At 46.4% G+C, this 15,048-nt stretch overlaps 1 protein-coding gene across 8 annotated transcripts in view; it reads left to right on the top strand.

Moving 5' to 3' along the window:
* Positions 1-15,048, top strand: part of PIP5K1B (phosphatidylinositol-4-phosphate 5-kinase type 1 beta) — a 313,556-nt gene that overhangs the window by 273,795 nt on the left and 24,713 nt on the right. For all 8 annotated transcript variants that reach the window (XM_058695763.1, XM_058695762.1, XM_058695764.1 and 5 more), the window contains one exon: positions 13,102-13,219. In XM_058695763.1, coding sequence (XP_058551746.1) covers positions 13,102-13,219 — 118 coding nt within the window. The remainder of the gene's footprint in view (positions 1-13,101; positions 13,220-15,048) is intronic.

The following is a 15,048-nucleotide window of genomic DNA, read 5'->3' as shown; positions in this document are numbered from 1 at the left end:
AGATGTATACACGCAGGTGACCATCACCAGACCAAGATAAAGAACATTCCCTTCACACTAGAAAGTTCCCTCCCGCCCCTTCCCAGTCAGGACCCCTACGGTCATGGAGACATTCTCCTTTGATTTCACGCAGAAGCTGAATATCTTAGAAGACAGCAAACGCCTATTTCTCTGCAGTAGTTGGCTATTTGGAGGCAATATGTGTAGGGCGTGGCTCCAGTCATCAGGCCTGGGTGGAATCCAGGGGCCACCATTTATTAACTGTGGTTCGAGGACTTCGTCTGAATACTCACGTTACAAATAGGAGGAGACCCAACCTAACAGGGTTATCTTGACCAATTAAATGAAATAATGCATTAAATGAAATAATCACAGCATCGACATCGATGTCAGTGACCAAGGCCAGCTTAAAGGCGTATGGGAAGAAAAATAAATTTCCTAGAAATACATGGTGGGAGAGGTCCCTGAACTTGAAGGAGGGTTCCTTTCTGGAAGAGGTTTCTTCCTCTAACCCCTCCTCACCCCATGCTCCTCTTTCTTGCGTGTGTTTCTCAGCTGCTGGGGGCGGGGTGGTTGGGGAGGGGCGCTCAGCTGCCCCCAGCTCTTAGAACCGGGAGCAGCGGCACAGATTCCTGTTCCCCGAACTCCGAGACCTGGCGGCCCCTCATTCACTTGTCTCTTCACCTGCCGGGTCAAAGTGCCGCCCTGGGTGCTGCGTCTGCCGCAGGCTTGGCGCCTCGGGCGCTCACCTCTGTGAGGAGACAGGCAGGTTCACCCAGAGCAGGAGCCCCACAGGGCAGCCATCAGTGGATTCCCTAGACAGTGACCGCTCCGACCGCCCCCCCCCCCCCCCCCCCGCCCCGGGAACACGCGGCCTCCGCGTCTAAAAGTAGCAGAAGTGGGAGAGCACCGCAGCACCTGGCTGGCCTGCAGAAAAGGCAGAGAGGGAGCAGCAGATCTCTCTGGAAGCCCCCTGCGTGGTTTGGGAGCTGGGTGGCTGAAGCATTGGAGATGCCCTGACCGTGGCCGAGGGCTTCCCACGTGTCAGGGGGCCACCCCGGGGAGTCTCGCAGACCCGCCTGCATGCTCAGCCCAGGAGCTCACCCTGGAGGAGGCGCGCCGCCCTGGCACCTGCAGGCTGACTCTACCGGGGCTGCAAGCAGGGCCCATGGTTCAGAGTTCCCCACCCCATGGCTGCCTCAGCCCCCGCCCCCCCCAACCATAACGCCAAGAGGGGAGCTTTTCTGAGGGGGGGGGGTGTTGGCTTGATCATCGCATCGCATCGGAAGTGTGTGCCCCTACTACGCGACATCCCTCCCTAGGCCCGAACAAGTATTTGCAGCCTGTGAGACTTGGCTGCCCTTGTGGGTTTTCTCTACAGGGAGATCTTTCCTGTCCGCTTTTCTCATCAGTTAACGTTCTGGCGGCTAAACTCAAAAGAGCAGAAACGGATTCTTTGCAAAATGTTAGAATAAATCTGTGCAGGCAGGTCGCGTCCAAGCCCCACCCCCACCACGGAACAGGTGCAGTTTGAGAGGTGAAACTCAAGGTGCTGCTGCTTTGCATTTGGACGGAAGAGCATGACCCTCTGACCTGGTCCCCCGGATGACCCCATGAGGGGGGCGGGGCCTGTCACTCCCGATATACACGAGGAAACCCGGGCTCAGTGTCAGGACTTGCCCAGACCAATAACTAACGATCCCAGGAGCAGGGCTAGTAGTCCATACTCTCTCTCTGGGTTTAATCCCCATGGCAGGGAGTCCATTTCTAAAGGGCAAAAACACCCCCCAAGGTGAAGCAGCCTAAAACATGGTGAATCTAAGCAAAACTAAAAAGATGACTCCATTTTTTCTAATATAATTTATTGTCAAATTCATTTCCAGTGCTCATCCCAACAAGTGGCCTCCTCCCTGCCCATCAACGCCTTTCCCCTCTCCTCAACACCCCCCCCCGCCCCCGCTCATCTACCCTTGGTTTGTTCTCAGTCCTTGAAAGTCTCTTATGGTTTGCCTCCCTCCCTCTTTGTAACTTTTTCCCCCTCCCCCTCCCCCATGGTCTTCTGTTACATTTCTCAAGATCCACATATGAGTGAAAACATATGGTATCTTTCTCTGACTTATTTCACTTAGTATAATACCCTCCAGTTCCATCCACATTATTGCAAATACTAGGATTTCATTCTTTGTCATTGCTAAGTAGTATTCCATTGTATATATAAACATCTTCTTTGTCCATTCATCAGTTGATGGATATTTAGGCTCTTTCCATCATTTGGCTATTGTTGAAAGTGCTGCTAGAAACATTGGGGAACAAGTGCCCCTATGCATCAACACTCCAGTATCTCTTGGGTAAATTCCTAGCAGTGTTATTGCTGGGTAGCAGGGTAGATCTATTTTTAATTTTTTGAGGAACCTCCACACTGTTTTCCAGAGCAGCTGCACCAGTTTGCATTCCTACCAACAGTGCAAGAGGGTTCCCATTTCTCCACATCCTCTCCAGCATCTACAGTCTCCTGATGTGTTCTTTTTTGCCACTCTGACTGGCGTGAGGTGATATCTCAGTGTGGTTTTCATTTCTATTTCCCTGATGAGGAGTGACAGTGAGCATCTTTTCATGTGTCTGTTGGCCATCTGGATGTCTTCTTTGGAAAATTGTCTATTCATGTCTTTTGCCCATTTCTTCACTGGATTACATGTTTTTCAGGTGTGGAGTTTGGTGAGGTCTTTATAGATTTTGGATACTAGCCCTTTGTCCAATAAGTCCTTTGCAAATATCTTTTCCCATTCCATCAGTTGCCTTTTAGTTTTGTTGATTGTTTCCTTTGCGGTGCAGAAGCTTTTTATCTTGATGAGATCCCAATAGTTCATTTTTGCTTTTAATTCTCTTGCCTTTGGAGACGTGTCAAGTAAGAAATTGCTGCAGCTGAGGTCAGAGAGGTTTTTTTCCTGCTTAACTCTAGGGTTTTGATGCTTTCCTGTCTTACTTTCAGGTCCTTCATCTATTTGGAGTTTATTTTTGTGTACGGTGTAAGAAAGTGGTCTATTTTCATTCTGCATGTTGCTGTCCGGTTCTCCCAGCACCATTTGTTACAGAGACTTTTTTCCATTGGATACTCTTTCCTGCTTTGTCAAAGATAACTCCATTTAACCTTGTGGTTGCAAATATTTTTCTTTACACAGCCCAGCAAGCGTGGTTTTGAATCCAGAGTGGGGAAACAGAACAGTGACTCCCTGTTGGCCAGGCGTGAACAATATTTCCATAGCCCTGATAATATAAATCTGCATGTCAGTTTTCTAATTTTAGAATCAATCCATGGACAAAGCAGGAAAACTGTGGTTATAGCTACAAGATAGAATATAAACGTTAACAGACATGACAAAGTAGAGAGAAAAAACTTTTTAAGTGTGTCTGATACAAAGCGAGAGAAGAGGGCAGGAACAAAGATGAAATAATATGAGAAGTTAAAGATACATGGCATATGCTTAATGGAATTTTAAAAGTTATTAAGTGTATCATTCATAGTTACATACTAAATATAAATAGATATTGGGAGGAAGTGCTGTGTAGGAAAGGTGTATGTCCTTCCTATTGAGGGTTGAGAACCACCAGAAATGCTAAAAAGAGAAATCACTGGGGGCGGTTATTTCTGCCATGTTAAGTGGAAAAAGTGGCTAAATATGGGGGGGGAAAAAAAAAAGACAATACCATTGTCCAGCTACTTTTATTTCCTGCCCCTCTCTTCGGTGCTGAGATGTTTCCAAAAGAAAATGGCTTAAATAAAACCACGAGAGAAAGAACACTAAAATCTCCACCTAAGTGGCACCTAAGTGGCTCAGTCAGTTAAGCTTCCGACTTTTGATTTTGGCCCAGGTCATGATCTCGCAGTTGACAAGCCCCGCGTGGGGCTCTGTGCTGACAGCTCGGAGCCTGGAGTCTGCTTCCGATTCTGTCTCCTTCTCTCTGTGCCCTTCCCCCGCTCATGCTCTGTCTCTGTGAAAAATAAATAAACATTAAAAATAAATAAAACATAAACGTTTTTAAAAAGTGAAATCACTCAAGGAGCTGCACACCAAGGAAGGGGGTAGGTTGGGGGTCAGGACAGGAAAGTATTTTCATCTTATGTCATTTATATCATGTGATATATTTTTGTTACTAAGAAGATGAGAAGATAAAGGCACTGAGAGGTTAACTTTATTTTATTTTTTTAGTTTATTTGGAGAGAGCATGAGCAGGGGAGGGGCAGAGAGAGAGGGAGACAGAGAATTCCAAGCAGGCTCCTGGCTATCAGCGTGGAGCCCAGTGCAGGGCTCGACCCCGCGAACCATGATATCATGACATGAGCTGAAATCAGACACTTAACTGAGCCAGCCAGGCGCTCCTGAGACGTCAACGTTTAAAGAAAAAAACTGTGGATCATACCATATGCCCCCAGAGCAAATGCCCCCTTGAGAATTAGCCATAAAACACTCATTAGGTCTGCAAACAGAAATCAGAGTGTTCCAGGCTATAAAATCATCGATGACTGTTTTCAGCAGGGCAGGCTGGCTGGTGCTCTCCAATGAAGCCAAAGTAACGTTGCTCGTAACATTGTGTGACATCAGAGAACCATTAATGTCTGTCTCTCCGCCGCCCCACCCCCCCGTCCCTGCAGGGGGTGAAATGCCCCCTCCCGAACAGCTTCCCTATGACAAGTTTGCAGCGTGTGCAGAGAGCTGAGCCCTGAGCAGCTGCAGAGTATTGGCAGTTCCTTTGGTTTTACAAGGGAAGAACAGAACTGGGGAGATTAACAGTTTCCTGGATGCCTTGTTGCAAATTAGTCTCAATTAGCCCTCAGTCTGAACTGAGGGAATTGTGGCAAAAGTTGATGGTGCAGAACCCAGGCAGGCAGCCAGACTCTTCAACCCAGCCAAGTAACATCGCTTCTAGAAATGGATCTTCCGGAGCTGGAGGCTAAGGAATGGCAGGTCCTCTCCCACAACCACTGGGCTTTCAGGGCATTGCTCCCAAGAGAGATACTCTCACTTACAGTGACCCCTAAAAAGGACTTTGGAAATCTGTCAAATTAGAAATTGATTCCAATTTCTAATGCCCAGGAAATCTACAGTGCAGTAAGAAAACAGGGCTAAGGAGCAAGAATGTCCCCTAATGTCGGAATGGTAGAGAAACAAACATGAAATTGACCAGTGGCTCAGGCATTTAAGGGAAAATTCTCTTTAGAACTAATCTTACCTTTACTCCTCAAGGCATCTCCAAGGACGGAGGAAATGGCTGCAGGCAGTGGATCCAGGTGGCTCTGTTGGATGGTTTATTCTTGTATTATCTCCCTATTTAAAAAAAAATTTTTTTTAATGTTTATTTATTTTTGAGAGAGAGAGAAACAGAGTGTGAGCAGGGGAGGGACAGAAAGAAAGGGAGACCCAGAATCCCAAGCAGGCTCCAGGCTCCGAGCTGTCAGCACAGAGCCCAACATGGGACTCGAACCCACAAACTGTGAGATCATGACCTGAGCCAAAGCCAGACGCTTACCCTACTGAGCCACCCAGGCTCCCCTCCCTATTTTAATAATTACATTTCATTAATTTTTTGAAGTAGCAATGGACGTTCGCATGCACATTCAAGGATACAGTGGAAAGGTTCTATGGCACAAATAACTTTGTATTCTATGTGAAGCGCTTCTTGATTAGCAAAGATACAGCTTTATCTCCAATGGTGTCTCTGACCTTTATTAATCTCTTGACTAAAAACATAACAGAATGTTAAAATGAATTGTTTTTATTATCAGCTTCAACTGAAGCCCAAAACAAACGTGCAGGACTTGAAAAGCAAGTGGCCAAAAACCAGTTGTGCAACTGGTAGCTGACTACCCGTCTCCCACCTTTAAAAAGGGTTAGACAAGGGGCGCCTGGGTGGCTCAGTCGGTTAAGCGTCGGACTCTCGACTTCAGCTCAGGTCTTGATCTCGTGGTCTGTGACATCAAGCCCTACGTCCAACTCTGTGCTGACAGCATGGAGACTGCTTGGGATTCTTTCTCTCCCCTTCTCTCTGCCCCTCCCCATTTGCACGCTCGCTCGCTCTCTCTGTCTCAGAAATAAACATTAAAAGTGTTTTTGAAAAAAATGAAAGAGGGGCGCCTGGGTAGCTCAGTCGGTTAGGCATCCGACTTCGGCTCGGGTCATGATCTCGCCATCTGTGAGGTCAAGCCCCGCGTCGGGCTCTGTGATGACAGCTCAGAGCCTGGAGCCTGTTTCAGATTCTGTGTCTCCCTCTCTCTCTCTGACCCTCCCCCGTTCATGCTCTGTCTCTCTCTGTCTCAAAAATAAATAGATGTTTAAAAAAAATTTTAAAAAGAAAAAAATAAAAGAGGTTAGAGAAGCCAAGAAATGAGTGGGGCAGTTAGCCTGTGATCATTAGAGAGAGCTGTCAGGGAGTGGGGTACCTGTCCCGGCCCAGGAATAGGTACTTCAGTGGGATACTACAGAGGGCAGGATAGTGTCCCATGGAGTAGAGGGGACATACACGTGTCCCCTAGTGTCCAACTCATGCCTGAGAGCCTTAAAACTCCACTGGAAGAGCAGGGAGAGTTTGCTGTGTACAGATGGTCTACGCCCCTCCCTCCCTTGTATCTCTTTTCTGTGCTTGAAGTATTTGCCTTCCTCAATACTATGTAAATTCCATGAGGCAGAGACGTTGATTTTCATCTCTGCTCCCTCCTGGCCCCTAGACCACAGCGTGCATAAAAGGGTGTTTGTGTGGTACATGCAGGAGGCTAATCCCTCCAACAACCTTGCATGTTTGATATTGTTCTCATTTTATGTGTGGGAAACTGGAGCTTCTAGTTCCAGAGTTCCAGAGAGGTTAAAAAAGTTACCCAGTATCACCCACAACCACGCACATGAGCCAGAATTCAAAACTGTCTCGTTCCAAAGTTCCCAGTCTGCCTGTGCTGCGTTAGCAGCTCAGGTATCTGTTTTCCTAAAATGCATTCTCCCCTTTTCTCAGGCGGTAGTTAGTACCTGATGTAATAGTTTTAGGGAGGTAACATGTCAGTTCTGTGCTCGGATCTCACTCAGTATGTACTGAATAAGGAGGATAGCAAATATAAAGATTAGTGGATTGGTCATGTAGCTCAGTGCCAAGATGTATTAATGTCAGATTATTTTGAGTGCATTTAATGGGACTTAAGTGTATCAATGCCTGATGCTTGACATAGGGCTGTATGTATTTTACAGAGTTCTTATGTCATTTTTTAAATTGAAATGTTGGAAGCTTAAATAGCTTGTTAATTATGTGCATTTACCATAAAATTTCCCATCTTCGTCATTTAATTTTTTTAATGTTTATTTATTTTTGAGAAACACACACACACACACACACACACACACACACAGAGTGCAAATGGGGGGAGGAGCAGAGAGAGAGGGAGACACAGAATCCAAGGCAGACTCCAGGCTCTGAGCTGTCAGCACAGAGCCCGACGTGGGGCTCAAACTCAAGGATTGTGAGATCATGACCTGAGCTGAAGTCAGACGCTCAGCCTCCTGAACCACCCAGGCACCCGTCTAGAACTCTTTTCATCTTGCAGAACTGAATGTCCCCATGAAGTGACTCCCCATTCCCCCAGCCCCTGGCAACCACCGTTCATTCATCTTTCTACCTCTGTGAGTTGAATTACTCTAGATGCCTCATGTAAGTAGATTGATACAATATCTGTATTCTAATGCCTGGCTCATTTCACTTGGTTCCATGTTCTACAGATTCACCCATTAACATGTCAGAATTCACTTCCTTTTCAAGGCTGAATAATTCCACCTTGTGCGTATGTATCACATTTTGTTTATCCATTTCCTCCATCGGTGGACAATTTGATTTGCTTTTGCCTGTTGGCCCCTGTGAACAAGGGTATATTTGTTCACTAGGGCTGCCTTAACAACGCTGCATTGACTAGGTAGCTTAAACAACAGAAATGTATTTTCTTATACCTCTGGGGACAAGAAGTCCAAGATCAAGATGGCAGCAAGTTTGGTTTCTTCTGAGGTCCCTCACGTGTCTTCACATGGTCTTTTATACGTCTTTTGTGCACGTACACATCTCTTAAGGGCACCAGTCATATTGGATTAGAGCCTTTCCCAATGATCTCATTACCCTTAATTACCTCTTTAAAGACTTTATCTATAGACACATTGTAAAGTACTGGAGGTCAGGATATGAACAGGGGTGGGGTAGGGGTGTGGGTGGAGGGCGGTCAGGGGAGACACAATGTTTAGCCTGTAACACGGGGTGAACAAATATAGGAGACTCCCGTTTTCAGTTTTTGGGGGGTTATATACCCAGAAATGGGATTGATGGATCATATGGTAATTGTGTTTTTCACTTTTTATTTTTAATGTTTATTTTTGAGAGAAAGAGAGACAGAGTGTGAGTGGGGAAGGGCAGAGAGCAAGGGAGACAGAATCCGGAGCAGGCTCCAGGCTCCCAGCTGTCAGCACAGAGCCCGACACGGGGCTCGAACTCACGAACTGTGCGATCATGACCTGAGCTGAAGTTGGTCCCTCAACCGACTGAGCCACCCAAGCGCCCCCAGCTCTTTCTTTTTTTTTAATGTTTATTCATTTATTTGAGAGAGAACACGCTTGGGCCAGTGGGGGAGGGCAGAGAGAAAGGGAAAGAGAATCCCAAGCAGGCTATGCACCGTCAGTGCACAACCCAATGCAGGGCTCGATCTCATGAACCGTGAGGTCATGACCTGAGCTAAAATCAAGTCTGGCACTGAATCGACTGAGTCACCCGGGCACCGCAAGCATCCGACTCTTGATTCCGGCTCAGATCCTTATCTCACAGCTTGTAAAATCAAGCCCCAAGTCCGCTGTCTGCTGACAGCATGGAGCCTGCTTGGGATTCTCGCTTCCCCTCTTTCTCCACCCCTCCCCCACCTGTAGACCCTCACACATGGGTGTCACCAAGCATGCTCTCTCAAAATAGATAAAAATAAACTTAAAGAAAACTCCCACCCAACAGTGGTCATTCCCTGTTCTCCCCCCACCCCACCCCCACCCCCACCCCCAGCAACCACTCATCTGCCTTCTGTCTCTTCTAGATTCGCCTGTTCTCTACAGTTCACATAAGTGAAATCATACAATATGTGGTCCTTTAGGACCAGTTTCTTCCATTTAGCATAAGGTTCTCAACATTCCCCCATGTTGTCGCACACATCCGTCGTTTGTTATCCTACTGCTGAATGACATTCCATTGTAGGACTTATTTACCCGTTCATCGACTGGTAGACATTTGGGTTATGAACACTTTGGGGCTATTCTGAAGCCTGCGTCCTGGGAGCATTCGTGTACAGGTTTCGGTGCGGACGCATGTTTTCATTTGTCTTGGCTGTTTGTCTAGGCGTGGGATTCCTGGGTCGGTTGGTTTTCAGGACCCCCCACCCTGTTTTCCAAAGCAGCTGCACCTTTCTACAACCTCGTCAGCAGTGGAGGAGGGCTCCCGTGTCCTCACATCCTCTCCGGCTCTTGTTAGCATCTTTTTTTATAGCCATCCTCGTGGGTGTGAAGGTGGTATCTTGGTATAGTTTTTCTTTGCATTCCCCTAATGAGCGATGATGTTGAGCATCTTTTCATTGGCTTATTGGCCATTTGTATATCTTCTCTGGTAAGTGTCTATTCAGATCCTTTACTCATTTTTCAACTGGGAGATTTGCCTTTTTATTGTTTTAAGAGGTCCTTACGTAACCTGGATTTAAGTCCCTATGGGCCTCATTTTCATCCCCGAAATATAATGATGCTCAGAACGTTCTGTTGGGATAGGAAAGAATCCTGATACATGTGAGAAACAGTACAAATAGAGTGGGTTGTTTTGTTTTTTTTTTTTGGTATCTGATTTTATCAAATTTGATCAGATAACAACAGAGGGAATCTGGTATTTCTTGTTTTCTATAATATAACAGTGTATTTTAGGTAAAATAATTGATACATGTACCTGTCAAATCCCACAGGATACCCTGTTTTTCTCAACCATGCTAGTAACTTACTCATAGTTACCAAAAATAGAAGATAAATGTTAGATTGAAAAATATTTAAGTTTACTTCCAGGGGAGTGACTGGATCACAAAAGGATGGGAGAAAAAGGAACACGACTTTTAGCTATATTTTATGCTACATGTATTGCCATTAAAAAAATTTTTTAATTTTAAGAAAAATCACTTCCAGGGGCACCTGGCTGGTTCAGTCCACAGAGCATGCAACTCTTGATCAAGAGTTCAAGCCCCACTTTAGGCACAGAGCCTACAGAGCTTTCCAGAGCCTCCACAGAGCCTCTGGAAGTGAAAAATCACTTCCAGAATCTTCTTGGTTATACTCTTAAATATCACAACTAAAAACTCAGACAAGAAGGGGAAAACTTAGCTTTGAACTTCACCAAATAAATTCTATGTTCATAAAATTCCCCAGAAGCCATTAGAGACTTTTTAATTACATAAAAATAAATTAATGAACCCCAAAAATAGGGATAAAAATCAAAAGTCATACCACACTCATATGTTCTCTGACCACCTTGTTTCTTGGTTTGATGTTTAAGTAGATAATTCGTTTTTCGTGAGTGACAGTATAGCAGCTGAAAAGCAAACGTCATTTTTTAAAATTTTTTTTTTTTAACGTTTATTTTTTTTTGAGACAGAGAGAGACAGAGCATGAACGGGGGAGGGGCAGAGAGAGAGGGAGACACAGAATCGGAAGCAGGCTCCAGGCTCAGAGCCATCAGCCCAGAGCCTGACGCGGAGCTCGAACTCACGGACCGCGAGATCATGACCTGAGTTGAAGTTGGACGCTTAACCGACCGAGCCACCCAGGCACCCCGCAAACGTCATTTAAAACCCATCACTGCATCCTTTTGGTGCAAAAAATAACTTGAGCAGTATTCACGGCTACACAGTGCTTCTCAAAGCTGCTTCCCTTGCAGGCTGACAGTTTACCAAACCAAGAAATCTCCAAAGGTTTACAGAATGGGGCGCTTGGGTGGCTCAGTCGGTTGAGCGACCAACTTCAGCTCAGGTCAGGGTCTCACAGTTTGTGAGTTCGAGCCCCACGTCGGGCTCTGTGCTGACAGCTCGGAGCCTGGAGTCTGCTTCGGATGCTGTGTCTTCCCCTCTCTCTGCCCCTCCCCCACTCACACTCTGCCTCTCTCTCTCTCTCTCTCTCTCTCTCAGAAATAAACATTAAAGGTTTATGAAGTCAACAGCTCCATGGAGAGTGGTCACACTCACCCTGCTCTTTCAAGTCCTTCGGGACAAACTGTGTGTCCCACACTGTGGGGTTTTTGAAAACAAAGAGGACTTTTTTTTTCTACAATGTCTGGAATGTAAGAGAAAACCTGTCCAGGCAGAGTGCAGTGGCTTTTACCCCTCCGTTTTCACGTTCCCCCCCATCACCAAACGAGAGGCCCACAGGAGACTCCCGTGCCCTTCTCGCTACTTTTGTAGTATTTTTACAGTTATTGTCTCAGTATCTTTTATGATCAGAAAAAATGCAAATGAACCTGATTTATTAAGACTCATACAATTCTAGTGATCCTTTTTTTTTTTTTCCAGTATTGAAAAGGTCAGGATTTCTAACTATGTGACATAGCTTCAACTGATGGGTAAACATGTACAGAAAGAAAATGATGTGTCATTCCCAGAGTAGGGACGGGCAGAGGATTAGAAGGTCCTGTCAGTCTCCTGTTGAGCTGGGAGGCTCCGACAAAAAACTCAGAGGATGGCTTTGGACTAGAGTTCTCAGAAGCAGTGAGCTAGGAGTGGGGCCCTACAGGGTGGCAGGACCTGGTCACAGGGCAGCTGAGAGGGAGCAGTGTTCCACACTCCCACTCTCGTCCCCTGGCAGGTGGGCTCCACCTGGCGATGGCCAGCCCCTTGCCACAGCTCACCGGGCCCCCATAGTCCTCTCCTCCACTGCTGTTGGCCACGCTGTGTTCTTGCAAAACCTTCCCGTGGAAAATTCCCAGTTTAAAGATCTAACTTGTGCATTCCTGAGCTCCTAGCTCAATTCCCAGTGTCACTACTATCAAAGGGGGCTGATTACTTCAACAGGTGCCAGTGGCTCTCCCATCATGACAAAACAAGGTGGTTTTCCCTCGTACCTCACTCACGAGTATGCCTGTCTGGCTGCCTTCCTTTGCATCTCTTGTCCTTCCTGTTACCAAAGGCACATGTAGGCTGTTTTCACCAGCACATCACAGAGTGCTCGGTCCCTACGTCAGTCATCATTAGGCAGAGTGTAGGCCTTGGACAACAGCATGAGCCTCACCTTGGAGCTTATTAGAAATGCAAACTGATGGGCCGCCTGAGTGGCTCAGTCAGTTAAGTGTCCCAATCTTGGTTTCAGCTCAGGTCATGATCTTGCGGTTTTGGGAGTTTGAGCCCTGCATCAGGCTCTGCACCAACGGTGCTGTGGAGCCTGCTTGGGATTCTCTCTCTCCCCCTCCCCTGCGCGCACGGTCTCTGTCTCAAATAAATAAACTTAATTTAAAAAATGCAAACTGATGGGCTCTGTGTCAGATCAACTTCATCAAATCTGGGGGTATAGGTCCTAGGAAACTGGGTTCTAACCAACCCTCCAGGGGATTCTGATGCACACTTACGTTTGAGAACCATGGTTACAACTGGACCTTCCCCACCTAAAAGGAAAAGAGAACAGCAGAGAGATGGTGCACAAGGTTATCTTTATCAACTACCAGAGCATGAATACTCCAAGTGGAAAATGTAAGCAGTGGGAACCAATTTCTCAAAGTCAGAGCTGAGCCCTGTGCCTCTGGATTATAGCTCTCCACCCTCCCGAGGCTGGGGACCCACAAATCACTTCTCAGAAATTTAAAGTATCTTGGAGGAAAGTAGACAGAAAAATCTGCTGGCACCACCAAATTCCTTGAACTCAAGTGAGCCTATCTCCGGGCAGGACCTTATTTCCTTTGAACTCTCAAAATCATTTTTTTTTTTATCCCGAAAGCCTTTCCCAAACTCTGTTTCTTTAGCCACAACTTTGCAAGTATCCGTGAATTTTGCTCCGGAGGCCACGTGCTCATCATTCTTCCTTGTTTTTCCAGTAAAGGGTTACCTTCCAGTTCAACATTTACCTTGGAAGAGGGGACCATCTACTTGACTTCGGAGTCCAATGCTCTGGAAATGCAGGATGATAATGCCTCTGTGCTTGATGTCTATTTAGTAAGTAATTTTCATTTCTTTCCCTTCCCTTCTGGTTGACAGACGGACCCAGGCCTCAGCCGACACAAGAACAGGCATGCTTGGGTTTTAAACAAACAGTGGCACCCTGTCACTTCTGTAAATGGCGTGTCTTTCCACAAGCCATGTTCTCCCACAGTTCGCGTAGAACATCACACAAAAGAATAGGTAGGGTGAGACGCAAAATCGGCGTATGTAACCAGAGAACAAGTCCCCTGCTCATGAGGCAGGGTGTGGCTTCTCCATGTTATTCTCAACAAAGTCAGGCCTTCTTTAACTCAAATGTGTATCCTCTTGTGTGTAAATCTTCTCGAATTCTGGATCACTGCCTTGGTAAATTGGTAGCTTAAGAGGCACAGAACAGGGTTGTGGGGGAAAGTCAGCACTCAAGAATCTTGGCTCTCTCCCTCAGTTGTCACCAACCAGCTGCGTGATCTGGACAGGAACCTCTCTGTGTGTCCTTATTTGCCAAAGGAGGGAAATAACGCCCGCCTCCCGAGGCTGCTTACGGGATGAGGAGTGATCCCGTGTGTGAACACCCTTTAGTGCCTGCCAAGTTTTCTGCAGTGGCTTAACTGAATTATTAGATGAGGGCTGGAAAGATACATGATGGACTCAAGTGTAAAAGAGGAGAAGGGGCATTTACCCTATGAAGTACCTCCCACACGCATTCCCCACATCCTCGTACACCTGCACAAAAATCCCATGAAACAGGCTAAGTGTTGATTTCAGGTTTTCCACGCATGTGTGTGCAAGCTCCATGTTGGGAACCAGCATAGGAACACCCCCACACCACCATTTCACACTTGTCCCTATGCCCCAGCCTAGCCCTGTATTCCCCTCAAGTATACTCTGGAGGACATCAGTCACCGAGAATGCTACTCATTATCCCAGAGGCTTCCAGTGTCTTCCCTCCCCTCCCAGAGTAAGATCCACAGTCCTCAAGGCCCTGCATGGTCTGATCCACCCTGCCTCTCTGACCTCCTTTCCCTGCCTCTATCTTTCTTGCTGACACCATTCCAACCACACTGGCCCTGGTGTTCCTCCCGTAACCAAGCATGTCTCTGCCTCAGGACCTTTGCATTTGCTATTACTGTCTGGACATAATTTGTTGTTCCATGCTTGCTCCCGTGCTTCCTTCAGTCTCAGCTCAAACATCTCCCTCTCAGATAAGCTTTCCTTGACCTCTTACATAAACTAGAAGCCCTCTCCCCACAACAACCATTGGGAAAGGACCTCTGAATATCCTGACTGTGGCACTAATAGAATTTTTTTCCACTGGGCAACACTCCTCCCACACTGCCCCCACTTTTTAAAATAAGCTATGATGTATTGTAAAATCCTTACCGAAGAGCTGGTTCCTCTCTACCACCAAGAAGATAGGGAATTAAATAGGAAAAAAAAAAAAGTTTATAGTAATTTTTTGGTCCCAGGGCAAGTTTGGTTTTATCCAGAAGTAGAAGTTGGGAAGTCTACAATGAAAGAGGAAGTGAAATCTCATCTTCATGCGCTGAGAGTTTGTGCTCCTTGTGTGTTTCTTTTAAAAACCAGATTTGCACCAACTGGGGGCATGGGATACTGCTGCGTGCAATGTAAGATCACAAGGTGGTTAAATGGCCCTGCTGCCACCAGTCCCTTATCTGTTACCCTTATTCCTTTGGTAGAAAGCTTGTCTCCTTAGTCATTTCAGCTGTTCCTCCCTGGTATTAACAGTTTCATTTATAAGGAACCTGCTTATGTACTTTTATCAGTGTCTGATTTTACTGTGCTGCTTCTGTGCCTTTCTTGGACACTGACAAGCACAACATTTC

The sequence above is a fragment of the Neofelis nebulosa genome, chromosome 12 (assembly GCF_028018385.1).
Source record: "Neofelis nebulosa isolate mNeoNeb1 chromosome 12, mNeoNeb1.pri, whole genome shotgun sequence".
Taxonomy (NCBI): domain Eukaryota; kingdom Metazoa; phylum Chordata; class Mammalia; order Carnivora; family Felidae; genus Neofelis; species Neofelis nebulosa.
This window is presented reverse-complemented; position numbering and strand designations above follow the sequence as displayed.